This window comes from Acomys minous, assembly GCF_964271855.1.
Source record: "Acomys minous genome assembly, chromosome: 2".
In the NCBI taxonomy this organism is placed as follows: Eukaryota; Metazoa; Chordata; class Mammalia; order Rodentia; family Muridae; genus Acomys; species Acomys minous.
In genome coordinates this window covers 33,194,932-33,215,222 of record NC_140484.1, presented here as the reverse complement: position 1 = coordinate 33,215,222, position 20,291 = coordinate 33,194,932, and the positions used below count along the sequence as shown (strand labels likewise).

The following is a 20,291-nucleotide window of genomic DNA, read 5'->3' as shown; positions in this document are numbered from 1 at the left end:
ATTGGCCATGAAGGTTGTGCATTAGTCTAGCGCCAATTGGCACTAGTATGTAGCCCTTCTTCCAGGACACATGTGGTTTATATGTCGTACATACTTATAATTAAGTGTGTTTCAGTTATTCCTCCTTTTCCGATGAGATTCACCATGCAAAAGACTTGGCTGTGAGGATTAGAGAACCATGCAGACAGTTGTTTTATTTCTGAAATACAAAACAAGCAGGTTACAGAGGCTGACATGAGTGTGCCCCTCCACTGTTGTCTGCAGTCTTGAACATCCCAGGGTCTGATCAGAGTCTTGGGAGCAGGCAAGCATAATTATCACAGATGACTCATGAAATCTTGACTTTGTAGAAGAAAAACAGCCAGAAGATTGAGGCCTTTGGCAGGATAGGATGGAGAAGTTTGTGCGGGAATGACTTATGGCAGCACCGCTAGGTTCGTCATGTAAGTTCTAAGGGGCAATGATGAGACCTCAGTTTTAGTATCTGGGAGGTGTGGATGAATTACATGCAGTAACTCCTAAAGCCAGATGCGTCTGCCTTTTCTGTGCCTGGCATTGCCGTACACCAAGAAGTGGCGATGTGTGAAAGTTGACACTGTGTGAAAGCCCTGAACAAACAAACGAAGATCCCTGAATGTTATCATTGAGAATAGTTTCACGTTTGTCTCTCCTAAAAATTATCTGATAGCTTGACTCCCCTTCTCACTTTAGGAATATTTTATTTACCTCTGGGCTATCCAGTATATAACTCTATGCACACTCAGTGAACTGTGCTCCATTAGCTATAGAAACAAATCATACAGCCAACAACCATCACTTTAAATAGATCCGTTTTTATATAAATTACATCAGCTGTAATTACTGGGAAACGGGAGGATCTTCAGTCAGTGGAGTCAGAACCAGCATGTAATATCACTCAGCAAAATAGTAAAGTGCACTGTAGACTGAGGAGTGAATTACTTAATTAAGAAAAAAAAAAGCCATCTTGGTATAATGCATTTCTATTCTATGTAATAATCGAAAAAGAATTTTGACCCAGTAATAGTATGTATCTTAAAAATCCTACTGTGGAAACTTCTTTCCGAACACACAGCTATAGAGGGGTCCAGTGTTGATCAGGAGGCTGCCAGCTTTAACTCATTCAGAACATACTAAGGGATTTTAGGGTACTATTCGAAGATAAAACCATTTCCCTTGGTAAATACTTGTGTACCTCATGGTCCTAATAATGACATTGTTTATTCCTAGCATAGTGGATTGAGGCAGCTTTTATATATATATATATATATATATATATATATATATATATATATATATATATATATATATATATACCTTGTGTGTAGAACGTGTGTATAAAGTTGGTATTTAAAATTTGAGATTATTAATAGGAGAAAGAAAGCTTATTGCTTCTCTCCAAGGTAAGGTGAAACTGGAGAGATAATGACTCTTGAAGACTAGTGAAGGAAAACTGCCATTTTTTGTGACACTTTTGGATGCTTAAATCAAAGAAAACTTCCAAAACAGTGGTATGTGCATCAACCAGTGTATCTTCATACAGGGTATCTTCACACAAGTATATATTCACTCAGAGGCAATTTCAGCTCTTGTTTTCTCAACTAAGGATAATTACCAAAATATGTTATGCTGATGCATCATTGAGATTCTGTTTTTCCTCAAGTTCTATGAGATGCTACTCATGTAGAGAAAAAAAAAATCCCTTTCTGTATGTAGCTGAACCACGGTCACAGTGACAGAATGATTCTATTATCATCTTCTGTACATTCTGAGAAATAATTTCTTCCCACCCCCAGCTTCCTTTTTTTTTTAAAATCAAATTTGAGGTAAAAATTTCTTACTTTATTGATTAATACTGCAGTATGAATTTTATTCTATCAGTTTCCTTCTTGTCAAACTTATCAATATTTTTCTGCATTGATTTCTCAGTGGCCGGGTAGGGTTAGTCGGCTTTTCGTTACTGTTACAAAATATTCCAAACAGTCCACCTGGAAGGAGGGAAAGGTTATTTTGGTTCAACTACAAATGTTTCAGTCCTCCTTGGCCCTGTGAGCTTAGGCCTGAGGTGGCAATGTAACTTATAAAAAGAGCTTACCTATTACCACCCCAGAAGCAGAGACACGGATAGGCAGGGAGGAATTGGGGTTCTAGTATTCCCTTCATAGTACACACCCCCCAATTACTTAACTCCTCCCAGCAGACACCATGTCACCAGTGTTCTACCACTTCCCAGTTGTGTCAAGCGGAGGCCCAACTTTCATCCAACATATACGTCTTTGGAGTACGTTCTCCAACTGTCAGTTAAAGAGTCTTTTGTTTTACTTTCAGAATTTTGAGTTCACCTCTTCAATGCAGCATTAGCTCAACTGCATAGCAAAACCTTATTCATGATTTAAAAGAGGGGTTTGATAAGCTGAGTTTATATGGACTTGTCCAATAGTTTAGACCATTGTAACAGGCATTCTGTGTCTTGTGAATGAATTTCTGCTTGACATCAGACTGGGTAGGCACAGGAGACTGGTGACTCGTCTTAACACCCCACCCCCCCCCACCCCCACCCCACCCCCCCACCCCCCCCACCCCCCCACCCCCGTGTCATACCTTCCCACTATGAAAATGTAAGTTTTCCTTCTTGTAGAAGACTCTGAGTTGGTAAGAAAGGTGATTAGTGGACAGACAGCCCTTTCGTACAATTAAAGGGTAAATATCAGCTTGATTAACAAGGAAAAATATTAATGGCAAAAGCTACGAATCTTACTGATACCCCAGTTATTGTTATAAATAGCAATGTGTCAGAGTATTTATGCTAATCTAACAGGCTGACTTCAGGGAGATTTCCTTGGCTCGCTTACATAGACAACTAGCACCCTAATCCTGGTGTCGTATGTTCCCCCATGAAGTAAGATTTCAGTATTGAAACCTAGCAGTCCCCCTCTGGGATAGGAGTTCCCCATGTGGTGTTTCAGTTTGTAATAATAAATAGAAGAACGCCAGTTCTTATCAGGGGGATCATGTTAACTTTGTCTTCTCTCTGCAAGTGGCAAAACCACAGATAAAAGTAACTAGCATTTATTTTTCTGGGTTTTAGAATGGTGGCGGTCTGTGGGGACCACCCACCTGTGGACCTTTGTGGATATGCAGCTCTCTTATTCTGAATTGACATGGGTTCAGACACACAGCTCTTATCTAGTAACCAGGCCTGTGGTGACCTTTATGAGAACTGTCAAGTGCACACACTCTGTGTTTGTCCTGTCTCGCCTTGGGATTCCTTTTTCCCTTTATTAAAATTGGTACTTTGTTTGAGCTTAAGCAGCTGTTGGAGTGCAATAGGCACTCGGTTCCCTTCTCCATCCTGGCTCTCCCTCTGACAACATCAGTCGTTGTGTTGTTGTTGTTGTTGTTGCTGTTGTTGTCATTGTTGTTGGTCTCGCTTAGCTCAGTATGCACACCACCTTCTGAGATAATCCCCTTGCAAGTTCTGTGTGTTTTGATTTTTTCTTCCACCGGAAAAATACTCTTTATTGCCTCAGTTTGTTTGTTCTTTTTAGTTTTTCGAGACAGGGTTTCTCTGTGTAGCTTTGGCTGTCCTGGACTCACTTTGTAGACCAGGCTGGCCTCGAACACACAGCAATCCACCTGCCTCTGCCTCTCTGAGTGCTGGGATTAAAGGTCTGCACCATGCCCAGCCTCAGTTTGCTTTGTTTGTTTGTTTATTTATTTATTTATTTGGCTTTTTGAGACAGGGTTTCTCTGTATAGCTTTGGCTGTCCTGGACTCACTTTGTAGATCAGGCTGGCCTCAAACACACAGCGATCTACCTGCCCCTGCCTCCCCAGTAGTGGGATTAAAGGTGTGTGCCACCATCGCCCATCCCCTCAGTTTGGTATTTTAAAACCCAAATTGGTGACTTCCGTTTTCATGTGATATCCATTTTCATGTGATTCAAAGGCCTGGAGACCTTTGAAATTTTAAATATTTGACATCACAAAATGTCTATTAGATTATTGGGTGCATGCATTGGGAGCCAGGACAGAGTTGACTTAAAGCCTGAGCTCTCAAGATTTACTTGTGAGGCATCGGGTAACTCACTGGGGCGCCCGCACAGCCTTTCCTTAGAATATGAGCTACCAGCATTTACTTTGGAGGGCTGTCCTAAGGATGGATAGAGCAGTGTACACCTCCCTATGTGCTTCTGGTCTTCTGTCACCTCTGTGCCTACCTGCCTGATGTCCACTGGCTGGCATCATCATCTTGATTCACCTTGGTCTGGTGACAGTTGCCTCACCGACAGTGGAACAGTCCTGAACACATATGACCCCCAGAGCATTAGTGACAGCTAGTGATTAAACCAGTGACGGACACTATAGGAGTCTGAATACCCCAGCTTCTTCATTCCTTCCCTGGAATAATTGTAGGTAGTTTATTTATCTTGTATCCCAAAGCTTCTGCTGTGGATTAATCTTCAAGGCCTGCTGCAACAGCTGGCTTGGTAATGCATTTTTTATTGGCTACCTTCCCTCCCATATATCACCTCTCCATGCTCTTCTCAGTGTCCCTGTGCCTCCCATATAAATTACCTACATTCAGTCCTTGAGTTCAGCCTGTTTCTGGACAGACTCGGTCGAGATGCTGTGCACAGTCATCGCGCGGTGACTGCAGCACTAGGCCCCCAGTAATTGCCAGTTAGTCACAGCTTGCATGATAATCGACTTGAATAATGCTTGATTTCTTCGTAAGACAGTGTTTATTCTGCACAGTGCCTCGTTAGACCTCTTCATATTTTGTTGAGTAGCTTAAAGGACTTCTGCCGTAGAATACTGCCCTTCATTGTCGTTCCTGCAGGTGTGGGACGGCCACTAACAGTTCGCCTTCTAGGGTACAAGTGGCTATTGATCACTTGAAATGTGGCTAGAGAAATTAAGATGTTCTGTGAAATGAAATACTGGATGTCAAACACCTATTAGGTAAAAAAGAACACAAAACAGCTCTTTTTTAAAAAGTGCTAATTTTATGAATATTAAGTAAACTTATAAAATTACTTTTACCTATTTCTTTGATCTCCTTAATGTACCTACTAAATGGTTTTAAATTATAGATTAAAAACTGTCTTATGGTCTAAACGTTTAAGTTGTATGCAGTTGTTAACTTCGTCATATCTTAAATTCCTATCATGTAGTGTTGCACTAGAAAATTACTAGAGTAATCAAGACTACCTCTTTCTCAGGGTTGTCCGATATAGCCTGTGATCTTGTGTTTGATTTTAGGTTATATGTCACCACATCCATCTCCTTTGGGAGCCCCCGAGCACGTCTCCAGCCCTATATCTGGAGCAGGCCCAACGCCCCCGCAGATGCCACCGAGCCAGCCAGGGCCACTCATCCAAGGAGATCTGCAGGCCATGAACCAGCCTAACAGAGGTCCCTCGCCTTTCAGTCCTGTCCAGCTGCATCAGCTTCGAGCTCAGATTCTAGCTTACAAAATGTTGGCCAGGGGCCAGCCCCTCCCTGAAACACTGCAGCTTGCAGTCCAGGGAAAAAGGACCTTGCCTGGCATGCAGCAGCAGCAACAGCAGCAGCAGCAGCAGCAGCAGCAGCAGCAGCAACCTCAACCGCAACAACAGCAGCCCCAGCCGCCTCAGCAGCAGGCACAGCCACAGCAGCAGCAGCAGCAACAGCAGCCGCAACAGCCAGCTATTGTTAGCTACAATAGACCATCTGGTAGGTTCATACACAACCAAATGGCTATCACTCAGGGCCAGCTTGGATAAGCAGCCTCTCACACACAGAAGCGCTTGGTTGGTAGAAACCAGGGGCTGGCTGAACCCTTTTCCATACCTTTCCTGTTCCATTGAGATTGGCTGAGATTCTTGGTTCCTGCTTTGAGGAATGCTAGAGCAGTGTTTCGTCTCAGAGACCCTCCTGCAAGCTGGGAATCTAGGGAGAAAGCACATAAGCACAGCCTCCCATGATCTTCCATTCTTTTTTAAGAGGTACAAGGTTGTCTGAAAGCCTATCAGTATACTCCAGCTTAGGAACCCCTGTATCTTCTGCATCCAGCTATAGAACTCCCTGCTCATATTGGCCCCCAACAGAGTCTTTCAATACTTGTTGACTTATTTATTTCTTACCCTTACTGTTGGAATAACATTTATGCATTTGATGAGACCTGTTGTTAAAAAAAAAAAAATCAAATAAAGACGCAGAAATCTGGGAAAGATTTTAAAAGAATCGAGAATCCAGGTCAGGGATGTAGAGCCCACAGTAGCCCCCACAGTTGCTGTGGCTGAGCTTCAAATATGACTGGAGTTTTCTGACAGCGCCACAAGGAGATGGGGTCATGTATCTAATTCTCACCATTCAGAGGGAAGTTGCTTCCCAATTTCTCAGAGGACGCAACGCCGTTCCTGGCATGAGAATATAAAGTAGCTCTCCCAGGTGTGATTATCCTTCAAATTACAGTCATTCCTTGGTGTCTGAAGCAGATTGCTTCTCGGACCCCAGCGGATACCGAGAGCCATTATGTTCAAGTCCCTTATATGAAATGTGGTGTAACATTTGCATTTGGGCTATGCATGTTCTTTCTGGATACTTTATCATCTGCAGATTATTTAGGAGAAATATTGACTATAATGTGAATACTATCTGAATAGTTGATATACTGTATTGTTTATGGAATAATGACAAGAAAAAGAAGTCTATACCCACTCTATACAGAAGTAACCCTCCCCCAAGTGTTTTATATCTGTGGCTAATTGAATTCACAGAGTTGACACTCGCAGGTATGGAAACCTATCATATGTTCATTATTACTGCCATTGTAATAGGCTTTGCATGGTAGAAACATTGGTAACATATATTCATAGCAGGGTAACAGATTCACATGTGCCTGTGTCTCAGGAGCTATGGTTACATAGCAGATGAAGTTGAGGTAGTCCTCTGCATGGCGTTTTGGAGGCATGGCTTGCTCATGTTGTTAGAAATCAGAGGTACAAGGGGCTTAGAGAGCTCTTCTATGGAGGTGGCATCTCTAGTATGCATCCCAAGGTAGCTCGTGGTAAAGGAGCTAACCCCACAAGCCTGATTGACTACAGGTTCTATCCCTAGAACCTACATAGAGATAAAAAAAAAAAAGAGAGAAATGACTTCATAAAACTGTCTGTCCCTTGACTTGTACATGCATGCTATGTCACCCATGACCTCCTTCCCTAATCAATCAAATCAAATCAAATCAATCAGTCAATCACGTTTTTAAAAAGAACTAGATAAACAGCTATGGTTTAGCTTAGGAGTGTGGGGAGTGTGGTGCTCCCCAGACACTGATACTGTCTCCTATGAATGGCTTCCACTCATTTGGGCAAACTGACAAACCAAACACTGTTAGAACAGTGAATTTGGGACATTTGTCCTAGGTTTAGGAACTTGGGTAAGGAGAATGGATTCTGATTGATTATTTTGTTTTTGTTTTTGTTTTTAGATATTTTAATTTTTAAGTACATGTTACTTTTTCTGATAGATTTAGTTTACAATAAAATAGTGATATCAGGAAGATGAACTCTTATTGTTGTAGGTGTGGCATTAGAATTGAGTCTCTTTACTGGGGAGATGGCTCCGTTGGTAAGAGGGCTTGGCTGTGCAAGCAGGATGACCTGAGTTCAGGTCTCTGGAACCTGTGTGAAAATCAGGTGTGGTTGTGTGCACCTCTAATCCGGATGCTGTAGGGGAGGGGTTGATAGGGAGACAGGAAGATTGCTGGTGCTGGTGCTGGCTACCAGCCGAGCTCTGTGTTCAGTTGGAGATCTCAAGGGAATGCAATGAGGCAGAGGATGATAGATGAGGAGACCCGTGTTTCCTTCTGATCTCCGCATGCCCACACATACACACAAAATAATTTTTAATGAGCCATTAAAATGAGTATTAAGCCAGCTGTGGCATATAGCTGTAGAAGCCTAGCACTTGGAGGTAGATATAGGAGGGTCAGAAGGCCACTTTCGTCTTCAGGTATATAGTTTGAGTTTGAATCCCAGCTTGGCATGCATGAGACCCTATCATAAAACTAAAGCCAAAACAGAAGCCCCAGAAAACTGTGTCTCATCGCCCTGAAGGCTGAGGCTTCCGGAATTAGGATGTCAGCAAATTTAGCATGTGCTGAGTCCCTACATTCTGGCTCATAGAAGGCACCTGTACTATATACACTTCCACAATGCCAGGGGCAAGAAAATTCTTTGTGGCCTCTCACATGGCCTCTGGTCTCAGTCATGAGGCTTTTCCTCATGGCTTAATTTCCTCTACCTCCTAATACTTGATCATCTACTTGAGGATTTGGATTCCAGCATAGAAATTTGGGGAGACACAAACATTTAGAAAATAGCATTGTGAGTTTCTTTCCTCCTATGTGTTTGTGTGTGTGTGTGTGTGTGTGTGTGTGTGTGTGTGTGTGTGTGTAAATTTTAAGACACATTCTTCCTTTGAAGACCTGACTATCCTTGTGCCTGTAGCATTCTGTTTGTCTCTGGGGTTACAAGCATGCACCAATGCACCGGCACTGTCAGTTTAGCAGTCGAATTCTTAAAGAAAAATATATTATTTCAGACCCAGATTTCTGAGCCTTTAGGATAGATAGAGGATCATATGGGACCAACAGTATGGCACAGAAAAGGGTACCCCAAACTCCATGCAGGGAAATGACAAGTTGAACCCCCACTAGATTTTTAAACTGTACAACTTAAAGCTCTGGGGAATTCGGCCAAATAGAAGGAACATGTTTGTGTGTCTGTAGCTCAGACCCACTGAGAAGCTGCTCGCTTGTTTGTGCTCCAGAACATTCTTGGCACACATCCCATCTCTGCAGCATGGAGAGCGTTCAGATCCAGACCCCCGCAGTTGTGACTTGGGATACTCATGTGCTTCACTGTTTCCCCCGAGAGGCTACCTTCTCGACCCACATTCTCAAGGCCAGGGGAAAGCTCTGCAAAGGATGTGGGGTGCCTCAACTCTTTCTTTGTGTGTCTGAAGAGTGAAGATCGTCCTGTCACAGATTGGTTCCAGTCTTACTCTGGACAGACTGTTGGCAGAATTGGTCATCTCCGTTTCCCTCATCTTAGTGCATGAGTGGTTTTAACAACTGGGTTTTACGCAGAGGCCAGCTGGTCACATCAAGATAGCTGGCAGCTGGGCAGAGAGGCGGGAACAAAGTGAAGCTCTCAAGAGGTAACATTATGGGATGTTGTCACATGAACACAGTCCACAATGCATGGAGCCTGGCTTGGGGTATCACCTGCCATGCCATAGGCCTCCAAAGGCATCAGCAGCTTATACATGACCATGACACAGCAAGAAAACATTCCACAACGAGAACACGGTAAAATGCTGAGTTTCTCGTTTGAGAAACCTTTCTACCCAAGGCTCAGATAATGGGGATGAATGAAGTGGTGACACTTAAAAGCTGCAGTTCCATGTAACTAATGTCTGCTGAGCTAACTATGCCTGCATTTCTGGGCCATTTCCTCAAAAGAGGTGCCCTTCTTAATTATTCGCCTCTTCGCCTGTTCCTGCCTTATCACATCCCTATCAACAGATGGACCACTCATGTCTTTTGTATGTCCCAGTTGACATGCTTACTAAGAAATGAAAATGTTTGGGAAGATATTGTTTTCTGGCCAAGTGGACAAGGAGAACATGGGTGAAAGAGGCAAAGAAATTGCTCTTTCTAAATAGAGCGACATGTCCCATCCCTGCTGGTGACAGGAGTGTTGATCCTTGTGCAGATATCTGATTTCATGGAACGGAGCACTTCACAGGATAAAGGTTAATTTTAATAGGCATTTGGGATAAGCCTAAATAATGGAAAGGTTCTTTTAAGTCAAATTTAAACTTTTTTATATTTTACACTAATACCCCCCTCCCCCATTTTAAAGCATGTTTGTTTGTGAATCCTATTAATCTTTCAGGAAAAAGACATTTTAGTGCATGCACTTCCTGGGGGTAGTTACATTTGTTTCCATTGTTCCATCGGTCTTCTGTCTCATTTCCTAGTGTACTTAATAAGCAAAGAGAACGCTTTACAGGGTTGGTCTTCCCCAGAGCTCTGCCCCAGAGCTAGAATTCACAGGAAGTGACATTGTTCTGCCTCAGGATGCCGGACTATACCCTGAGATACACTGAGTATGCCTGACAGAGAAGGCTGGGGGCTGGGGAGGGGCGGGGCAGCCTGTGTCGGCCAGCCTCTTCTCAAGCACAGCTTTGTCCTTGCTCTTGTGGGCAACACTGCAGGCCAAGGCACATTTCTCTTTTCATTTTGATTCCTGTTTCCTTTTAGGGATTAAAGCAGAATAAAAATGAGAACTGAAGTTGTGGTTTGGGGAAGGTGAGAGAATAACCTTATGGCGGTAGAAAAAAAAAAGTGTCCACCCCCTCCCCCCCATCTTAAATGCTTGTCCCCTCACTCCTCTTTTTAGGGTGTGTGTGCAGGGGGAGACATCTGAAACTTTTTGACATGCTCAGTTTAAATACTCTTGACTTATTTATTTTTTTTCAACCGGTGGAAATCACATTTCTGCTTAATGCACTGGTGATTTGCATGACCACCTTGTGTGCTGAGTGGGCTTTGAAAGTTGAAGTCCTTGTCAGGTGAGGCGTAGGTATTTTAGTGCCTTTGTCGCCCTGCTGCTTCATATCCGATGCGATGGGGTGGCCTCTGGGCCCTGAAGACCCCTCCCACTCCAAGCAGTGCTTGGTCCATACTCTGCAGAGCCACTGTGACTCCTACGGTAAAGGCTGAAGCAGAATTGCATTTTGCACACTGACCAAAAGCCTAAAATTGTCCTTGCTGGAGAGAGGGGAAGAGATAAGCTAAAAATTCAGTTTGTGTTCAGTGTGAAGGTGTAGGGAGAAGCCTTAGGTAGCTAGCCACAGGTGTTTGGTGCACAGTGGGCAGTTTCTGTGGCCTGAGTCTAGTGCGCCCTTGTAAACTTCCTGTAGGTCAGGCACAGGGCCTACTAGATGGGGCTCGCATCCTGAACGTAAGTAAGTGCAGGAAGTTAAACTGAGTTTCCTGGTCTCTGTAAGTATTTATACGGTCAGTCTCAGAGAGAGGAGGAAACAGACCCACACAGTAAAAAAATTTGTGTTTAGCTAGGAACTAGCGTTTGCTCAGAAGTAGCCCTGATAGCAACTGGCAGGGTGCACACGACAAGTCCACTGACCTACGGATTATCTGTGCTGCTTTATGGGACCCGCAGAAATGTTTTGAAATTTGCCCCAGAAAAGAGTACTCCCCCTAAGTTGCCAGCTAATATGGTACCTAAATTCTGGAAGGGCTTTCTTTCATCATGGGGTTCTCTGTTGTGTGCCTTATAGTAATTCACTAGACTTTTCTCTCCCTGTCCTTGGTCAATAAAGATGAAAGGTTGAGCATGTGGTCAGGTCATCTCACTGAACCCTCATGACCACTCCCCGAGAGTGGGAATATCATCCTCCCCGTTTCTGCAGATGATGAAACATCATAGGACTTGGGGACTTGGTCAGCTTCAAGCAGCCAGTGGGTGATTGAGCTGAGGCAGTTTTTTAGAGCTATTTTATTTTAAGTGGATGTGTGTTTGGCCTACATGTATGCATGTGTGTCAGGTACATGCCTGGCGCCTGCAGAGGGCAGAAGGCGTGTCAGATCGGCTGGAACTGGAGTTGCAGGTGTTCGTTCGATACCATGTGGGTGCTGGGGGTTGAACCGGGGTCCTCTGAGGGGGAGCAAGTGCTTGCCAGGCCCTGACGTGAGAATATGTAGATCTGTGGTTGGGTTGAATGAGTGAATCCACCAGATTATGATGTCTTTATATTTAGTCATTGGATAAGGTTAACAAGGAGTATCAGACCTATCTTGGGGATATACAGAGGGAAAAACAAAAAACAAAAAACAAAACAAAACCGACCAGCTGACAATCTTTCTTTGATTAAATACAGTTTTTAAAATAGTTACCTCAAGGCCAGTAGATTTCTGTGTCCTGCCTCCGTTCTCCAGGCGGTCTTGGTGTGGAAGGGAGTTGGTGAAGCGATGAGGACCGAAACAAATGGGTGTCACCGTTGCTGTACGCTGGGATGCTTAGTCAGTTTTTGAACTTAGGAAAGAGGGCACAGGCTTTGACAGTGAGATTTAAAGTCATTATTGTGATACTGTTTTACCAATAACAACCAAATCTTCTTCTCATAAAAAGCATTTGTACTTTGAGGATCGAAAAGCAATAAACACACCATTTAGTGTGCTGAGACCCTGGCTTTTGATACACTTAATTCTGCTTGCTCAGCGGGTAAGAGCTCTTCCCACCGCGTCTGGGTTTGGCTCCCAGAACCCACTTGGTGGAAGGAAGGCACTGACTCCTGGGGCTTGTCTTCTGATGTCCACACATGCACTTTGGGATACATGTCCCCTCTCCTTCCACAAATAAATACATGTAATTAAAAATGAAATGTGAGAAATGTATATCTTCTGTCATTTGACTAGTCATATATATACGAATGCAAAGGAAAAAAAAATGTTCCCTAACTTAAAGGCCTCTAGGAAAAGGTATGTAATCCTGCCCCCCACCCCAACACACACACATAACTCATTCCAGGTCTTAACAAACCTGGGCTTTAATCTAAATATGGATGAAAAAAGTTAAAATAGAACATGTACTGAAGATATAAGTATTTTGTTAAGGATAGCCCATTCAGAAAACAAAAAAAACAATTTAGTTGGCAAAAGAATCTTCATATGATGGTACATCCTGGATATAAAAATACAGGGCCATACATTTCACCCCAGGACTTCTTTTTAATCAACTCCCAAGAAAGACCAGGACTACAAATTAGCTTAAGAAACATTTTATTCAAGCAGTGTGGGCATATACCTTTAATCCCAACACTCAGGGAGGTAGAGGCAGGTGGATCTCTGTGAGTCTGAGGCCAGCCTGGTCTACAGAGCCTGGTTCCAGGACAGCCAAGGCTACACAGAGAAACCCTGTCTGGGGCAGGGGACCCCCCAAAAATGTTTTTTCTAGGGCTATATTGTTTGGGAAATACAGAGGTATCTGTGTACACACACACACACACACACACACACACACACACACACACACACACACACAGTACTCCAATATTTTTCCACATTCCTCATGTCACAATGTCTGCTTATGGATTTGTTACGATTGTCACTAAAGTCCTCTAAATGGCATTTGTCAGAAGTTGAATATGTTCCATTTTCCATAATACATGCCTTTGTATGGTTAATTTTGCACCTCTCTGAAGTTTTAGACAATGATTTCTGTGCTTAACGGCTTCATTATATTTTTCCTTTGGAAGGATATAGGAAATATTTGGAAGAATGCCTGCTTTTGTGATTTTAACATCTGCTAACTAAGATCCTTCATTAAAAAAAATTTTTTATAAGTTATCTGGTAGCTCCACTAATCATATTTGATTTTAAGGAAACCGAGACCTGGCCTGGAGAAGAGTTGAGGCACTTCTTAGTTTAGATTTGTATCAGACAGTTATGTGAAATTCCCAAAGCTTAATGCAGAAAAATGGCTGAAACTGAAATCAGCAATACTAAAAGATTTATTTTCTGGTACAAGGTCTCCTAGAGCCCACGTTGGCCACTAACTCTTGATTCTCCTGCTTCTACCTCTGAATGTTGGAGTTGCAGGTGTGCTCCTGTAATTGTGCTGAGCTTCGAGGATTGCATGCAATCATCTGACAATAAAAGAGAGAGAGAAAAAGCTTTCTTTAATCTTAATATTTGCTAATTTTGGGGTGGGGGAATGAGTGTATTTTACCTCTGACATCGAATAGTTTTAGAAGTATTTTACTATTGTGTAATTTAAGATTTAATTCCTGGGATTCACTGTAACTAGGCCTGAAATCATCTTTCAGAACCACTAAGGAAAAGCGTGAAGCTCTGTTAGTTCCCAGCAGATCAGTAAGCTCTTTTAACCCTGGGTGCTGGATCCCATAGCCTGCACCAGCTGTTGAGACAGAGGCCTGCTTTGCAGGGGTGCAGCAGCAGTCTGCAAAGTGAGACTGTGGGGCTACAACCATTGCATCTGGTCATTGTAGAACTCTTTTTTAAAGTTTGAATCCACCTGTGATTCTAAAATCAAACAAACAAACAGAATGTGGCATTAAAAACCAGCTTGTCATTTCCTTGACTTATTACAACTAGGAGTCATTTCTTTTTTTTGATATTTTTGACAATATTCATTAGTGCATGCCATTTTCCTGTGGGGTACATGCGAGGTTACTTTTTCTCTGTCACTCCTACCCTTTATTCCTTTTCTTTCTTTGTACCCCTCATCAGTCTGCTCTCTGGTGTTTGGTACCCTGGTGGCCTTCATCCCTCGGTGGTGGCTCAGGGGTGGAGGAGCTAGGCATGGTCAGCGGGTGTCCTTCCTTCTGTCCTGTCCTGCCTATGTCCCTATTGTCTCACAGGCCAGGAGCTGCTGCTAAGTGGCCAGAGCACCCCGCAGAAGCTGTCAGCACCAGCACCCAGCGGCCGGCCCTCGCCTGCACCCCCAGCTGCTGCTCAGCCCACAGCCACAGCTGTGCCAGGGCCCTCGGTGCAACAGTCCGCCCCAGGGCAGCCATCTCCAGTCCTGCAGCTACAACAGAAGCAAAGCCGGATCAGCCCCATCCAGAAACCGCAAGGCCTGGACCCCGTGGAGATCCTGCAGGAACGAGAGTACAGGTATAGCCTGTGATTTAGCCGGGTCATGGCCAGGGCCAGGCGTCACATGCCTCATGGGACAGTGTCCTTGCATTACTGGGTACCAGGAGGAGTGAAGAGAGGCCAGAGAGGGCTCCTGCTTTGACAGGGATTTCAGAACACTTTTAGAGAAAGGTCACATGCTGTTGTGTGGGACCATAGGTGTTGCTGAGCTGCACAGATTGTGACTTTTTTCTCATTGGTCAGAAACCTTTATCTACCCATCCATTTGATAGATTCTTGGAATATAGAGATCAAAAGCCCAGCCTAGAGTTCCTGACTCTCAGGGCGTGTCATCTCACACTGGGATCATCAAATAGATTATCCTCCATTGTCAGTTTGTGTTCCCAGCTCATGGTACCAAAAAGCATACCGTGTAGCTGGGTATAATGTTTTAGTCTAGAGTTTGGCCCAGATTTAGGGATAGACTTACGTATTTGTCTTCAAATGGGATCCTAAGTTAAACTCCTAATCCAGGCGCTTGTCACCTGATTTGACACAGTTGTATCTAAATTAGGGATTGGCAAACCTTCCCTTTAAAGGACCAGATGGAAAACATGTAATGTTTTACAGGGACATATGTCTTAGGCACAGATATCAGCTCTGTCTTTTTTTTTTTTTAAACACCCATAGACTATGGTGACTTGGCTTTGTTCCAATAAAACTTTATTTAGAAAAGCAACTATGGACACAATTTGGCCCATGGGCTTTAGTTAGCAGGCCCTTCAGCTGAATGGTTAACAACCATGAAACACCCAAGTGCAGCAAGGATTGAGATGAAACAAAACTAAGATTTTTGAGTTATATAACCTGTCTGGAAGCATACTCTGCCAGTAACAACTCTGTTGTCTTGGATGGGTTACCACACTTTTCTGTGACTTAAATGTTAAAAATACTACAATTTTCTTTTCTTTCTTTCTTTTTTTTCTTTTTTAATAAAGCTGGGAAATGTAGGTAATTTGTTCTGGAAGCTTTCAGTAATATTGGCATCAATTATTTTCCCAGCATTACTTGAATTAAACGAAAAGTGGATGTAAGCAGTGTTTGGGTTCTTGTTTAAAACGTTATCTTAATCTTTGTTAAAAAGCATTGTAGCTCATCGTGAAGTAGCTGGTTTGCAGAGTTGTTTTGGAGGCGTCCCGGTGTTGGACGTGGGTCACCTTTTAGAAGGGAAACATGACTTCATTTTCTCACTTCTGTTACTAGTCCTCATCGGGAGCATTTCTTTTGTCATTCCCAGCTTGTCTTGAGCATCATCGGGGACAGGCAGAGTCTTTTAGATAAATACTTGTGTGTCATAAAGTCAATCGTAAGGACGTCTGGGCAGAAAAACTCTTCAGATGTGATATCTTCTTTATGTTGTTGAGTGAAGAAAGTCATAAGTAACTTCTGGGTGGTGGTGGGGCATGGATGGATAAGGAAGAGCAGAAGCATGTGTGTTGGAGGTCGGTTGGATGTATTCTGATGCTAATTACTGCTCGCTGTCTCTGTGACCTACCTTGCCTAAGAGCCTAACCTGTTTGACCAATAAAATGCCACCATACCTGGGCAGGGTAAATGGGATAGACATGGCTAAGGTCCCCGGCCCGAGGTGGTGGTGGGGGGGGGGGACAGAGAGAGTCTTGGGAAGAAGAGAGACCAGAGGAGAGGAGAAGGAAGGCTGCCATGGGTTAGGTGGAGGAGAAGCACGTGACTGACTGGCGTGTATAGAGATCTGACCCAGATGAAGAACATTAGCAAGTATATGGGGTTATGGATGGGAGATAGCTTGATAGAAATTTTTAGAAGCCCCACTATGGGAAGTAGTTTAGGGGATTAATATCTGCCCTGCCCCAAGTTAACTAAGGCTATTTTAAAATATAACTGGTGTCTGTGTCTTGATTGATTGCTAGTGGGTTAGAATATACTGACATAGTAATAATTGTATTTTGTTTATTTGTAAAATGTTTATTATTAGGCCATACTGGTAAAATAACTGCAACACATGTGGTTGTTCTGAAATTCTACCTTGTGTTAGCCCTGCCCAGGTGCAAAGATGTCAGAGGCTCTGTTAGCTCACGCGAGCTACCCTCGGAAGACACTCTCTGTAGCTGGACATTTTGTGCAACACCTGGCCTTTTCTGCCTTGCTCTGCCTCGTGTGCATGCGTGTACGTGTGCATGTATTTGTGCGTGGATATGCACGTGTGTGTGCATGTAAACTGCTTTATGGGCTCCTAAATTTGTTTTGTCACTGTCGCCAGAATTTTAATTACAGGGCTCTCCTTAGTACCATTTTCAGAAGTGTGAGTTTAAATGAATTGTTTTCCAAAGAATTAAGTAGGTTTAAGTGGATTGTTTTCCAAAGTATTAAGTAGTACCATTTAGCCTCTTCAACCTATGAGAAGTTTGTAACCTATATCATCTTCTTATATTAAATTTTTATTGCATTTATTCACCTATCTATCCATCCATCCATCCATCCATCCATCCATCCATCTATCTTGGCACATCTGGGCTACCTTCACAAGTGTGGATGTCAGATGACAAGCTGTGGAAGTTGGTTTTTTTCTTTTTCTGGTTATTAAGCCCAGGGTTGCAAGTTTGGTGGCAAGTACCTTTACCCTCACCAAGCCATTTTATCAAACTTGTTCTTCTATATTAATAAAAATTCTATCTACCAGTACCTTTTAAATGGTGGTACATGGTACTTCCTGCCTATAATCTCAGCGTATTGGAAGGCTGTGGGAGGAGGCTCATGATATCAAGGCCAGCCAAGGTACATAGCAAGACCCTATCTCAAAAAACAAAACAAGTATAAATAGTATTAATTGTGTGCATTTCAGAATGTGGTCAAGTAGTGATTTATCAAATCATTAGTATTTGAGAAATGTGTCTACTTTTGTAAAGCTGAAGCTGAGTCATTGCCAAAAGCCTGGTGAGACCTTTGGCCTGAATATCCCCATGGCCATCTGGAGAAGAATAAAGTTGCGCCGGCAGCATTGCAGGGGCATGCCTTATCTTGTTTAGTCATGGGACAATAGCTGGCTTCTGCCTGTATAAAGACACACTGTCCAACCGCAGAGATTAAGTTTATCATCGAAGGGGTTACATTAAGTCTCTTACAAACCCATAAAAGACAATTAGGAGATTCTCTTCTCTCCTGCTCCCTGCCTGGCCACTAGGTTCTGCCTGGCTGCTGCCCCTTCCTTAACCTGCCTGAAGATCTGAATAAGGTCCTACCAGGTCTCCTTTGGGTTTTCACAGGCTCTGACAAAGCAAAATGGCACGCAGCGGAAATGCCACAACAGATGTCCATGTCTTTGGCTGCGGTGCTTGCCTGCAGAAATTGGAAGGAAATTATTAGGATGTTAGATTGCTTTAAGCCAGTTGGCTGCACTTCCTGGTTTGCCATAAACACAGAGTTTGACACAGCGACCTTCTTTTTTTTTTTTTTTTTTAATTTGGCTGAAGCTTAAGAGACTTTTTCTGCCTGTGGACACACTGGCCTCAGATTTGTACAGCCCTGGGGGTTGAAAACATTTATCTCCCTGTAAGGTTGGGTCCTTTCCTTTTGACTTACTTTTTTTTTTTTTTCTTAATGTATTCTTCTTCCTCTGATGTCAGACAGTTTTGCATGCTACCCCATTTCTTTGGGCACTAATTCTTGTCCCTTATTGTAGCCAACTTCATTTCCTTCCACATTCAATCAGAGAGGACTTTAAGAACTTACACACTGACATGGAAACTAGCTCCGTGTAAACAAATATTTGCTTGGAGGATGCATTTTACACTTAAAAGGATTTATTCAAGAAAGGCAATTTTTAATTAAGCAATGCCTCTGGTCCCAAAACAGAATTGAGTGTGAAAACAGAGCTTTAGGAGACATTTATGAATAGCTTACCTGTGAGTGAGTGAGTGAGTGAGTGTGTGTATGTGTGTGTGTGTGTGTGTGTGTGTTTCACTGTCTTGCCCTTGTCACCATCACAACCCTGGATACTCCTTCTCAAAAGTTACCAATAGCTTATCTGTCAGAAGAGTCACCAAAGTCACACATGTTCCCTTTCTCTCACCCTTGCTCTTTAAAGAGTCACTCAGCTCCTTGAAGGGACAAAATGTACCAGTGTCATTTTCTGTTCAAATAACTCTCCTCCAGGAATCATAAAGTTCTCCCCTGGACCTGAACAAATATCTGTTGCCTTTAATGGAACTCTTTTTCCTTGGCAGAACAGTAACCTCTCTTGATTTACTCTTCAGTCTGTATGAAAAACCCGAGTGACCTAATTCTGCTTCAATTTTCTGTGCTCGTGAGGACACTAAATGAATCTCCTGCAGTCAGGCAGGATTACATCTTGCTGTTGTTTTGGGAAGTTTAGAATCCCGACTCTCTTTACCGGACTTCCTGCTGAATCCCATTGATGGGAAGATGAAATTGTCTGGAGAGGAGCATTATTTAAAACGAAGATTTCTATTAAGCACAACAACAACAACAGAGATAGAGTTTCCTGTTGCCCTTCCCCGCTGCCCCTCCTGCAACTTGGCCACATACTCTGTGTGCCACATCGAGTGCGTATCATTTGCTGTAAAACTCTCCCCCTTTCTTTCTTTCTTGAGCTCGCACTTTGTACTTCATGCCTCTCTTCCAGGGAGAGAGAGAGAGAGAGAGAGAGAGAGAGAGAGAGAGAGAGAGAGAGAGAGAGAGAGAGAGAGAGATTCTTTTTTGTTGGCACTCTTGAGGTGCACCGAGCCACTTCCCTTTGGTGAAGCATTCATGACACAGAGAAGAGCACCCTCGCTCCCCCCGAGCTGCAGTGCCCCAGACATGCCCACTCCATTGCTGCAAACCCTACTCCTGGCCTCCTCACTCCCCTCTCTGCCCTTCAGCTTCCCACCCACTTCCAGGTGGGTTAGCCTAGCCTTTGGAAGATGGTTGCAGAAGAAGCCACCAATTCTTTGAGTTTAGTGCCTGACTCCTTGTGTCACACTGGACCAGAATACACACGGGGAGTTTACGTTCTAGGATATTTAAACAAGAAAAGAAATGTGTGGAGTCTAGAAGCAAGGAGGTAACAAAATGGAATTGTGGGTGACACCTTCTTTTGTTGCTCCAATACCTGACTCCCTTTAGTGTGGTCTTGATAATAAGACTGTTAAACACATGGTTTTAAAAGTAAAAACTTGTTTTTGTCTTACTTCCCTCCTCCTCCTTTCGTATTTTTAATACTTAGATGCAGCTCCTTTTGCCTATTTGGATACTTGGGGCTACATAGATATGGAAAAAAAAAACAATCGGTAATCATCTAATTTAGGTTTTGATTTTGGATTCCTCCATTGCTAGCTCTGCGATGTCAACATGTTTCTTTAGGTCTCTCATTAGTAAGATGGGGCCACTGCAGCACTTATTTACGTGTGTGTGTGTGTGTGTGTGTGTGTGTGTGTGTGTGTGTGTGTGTGTGAATTGCTCCTTAAATGTACTCAATGCAGTGAGTGTTTACTGGGTTAACTCGTTACTACTTTTATCAACATTTCTTTCTTTTCAGTTCTCTCTCAAACAGTTTTGTCCCA

General features: G+C 43.1%; 1 protein-coding gene across 6 annotated transcripts in view; it reads left to right on the top strand.

Annotated features, from left to right (window-relative positions):
- SMARCA2 (SWI/SNF related BAF chromatin remodeling complex subunit ATPase 2) overlaps positions 1 to 20,291 on the top strand; it is a 170,673-nt gene that overhangs the window by 21,244 nt on the left and 129,138 nt on the right. For all 6 annotated transcript variants that reach the window (XM_084758050.1, XM_084758047.1, XM_084758049.1 and 3 more), the window contains 2 exons: positions 5,283 to 5,735; positions 14,475 to 14,730. In XM_084758050.1, coding sequence (XP_084614176.1) covers positions 5,283 to 5,735; positions 14,475 to 14,730 — 709 coding nt within the window. The remainder of the gene's footprint in view (positions 1 to 5,282; positions 5,736 to 14,474; positions 14,731 to 20,291) is intronic.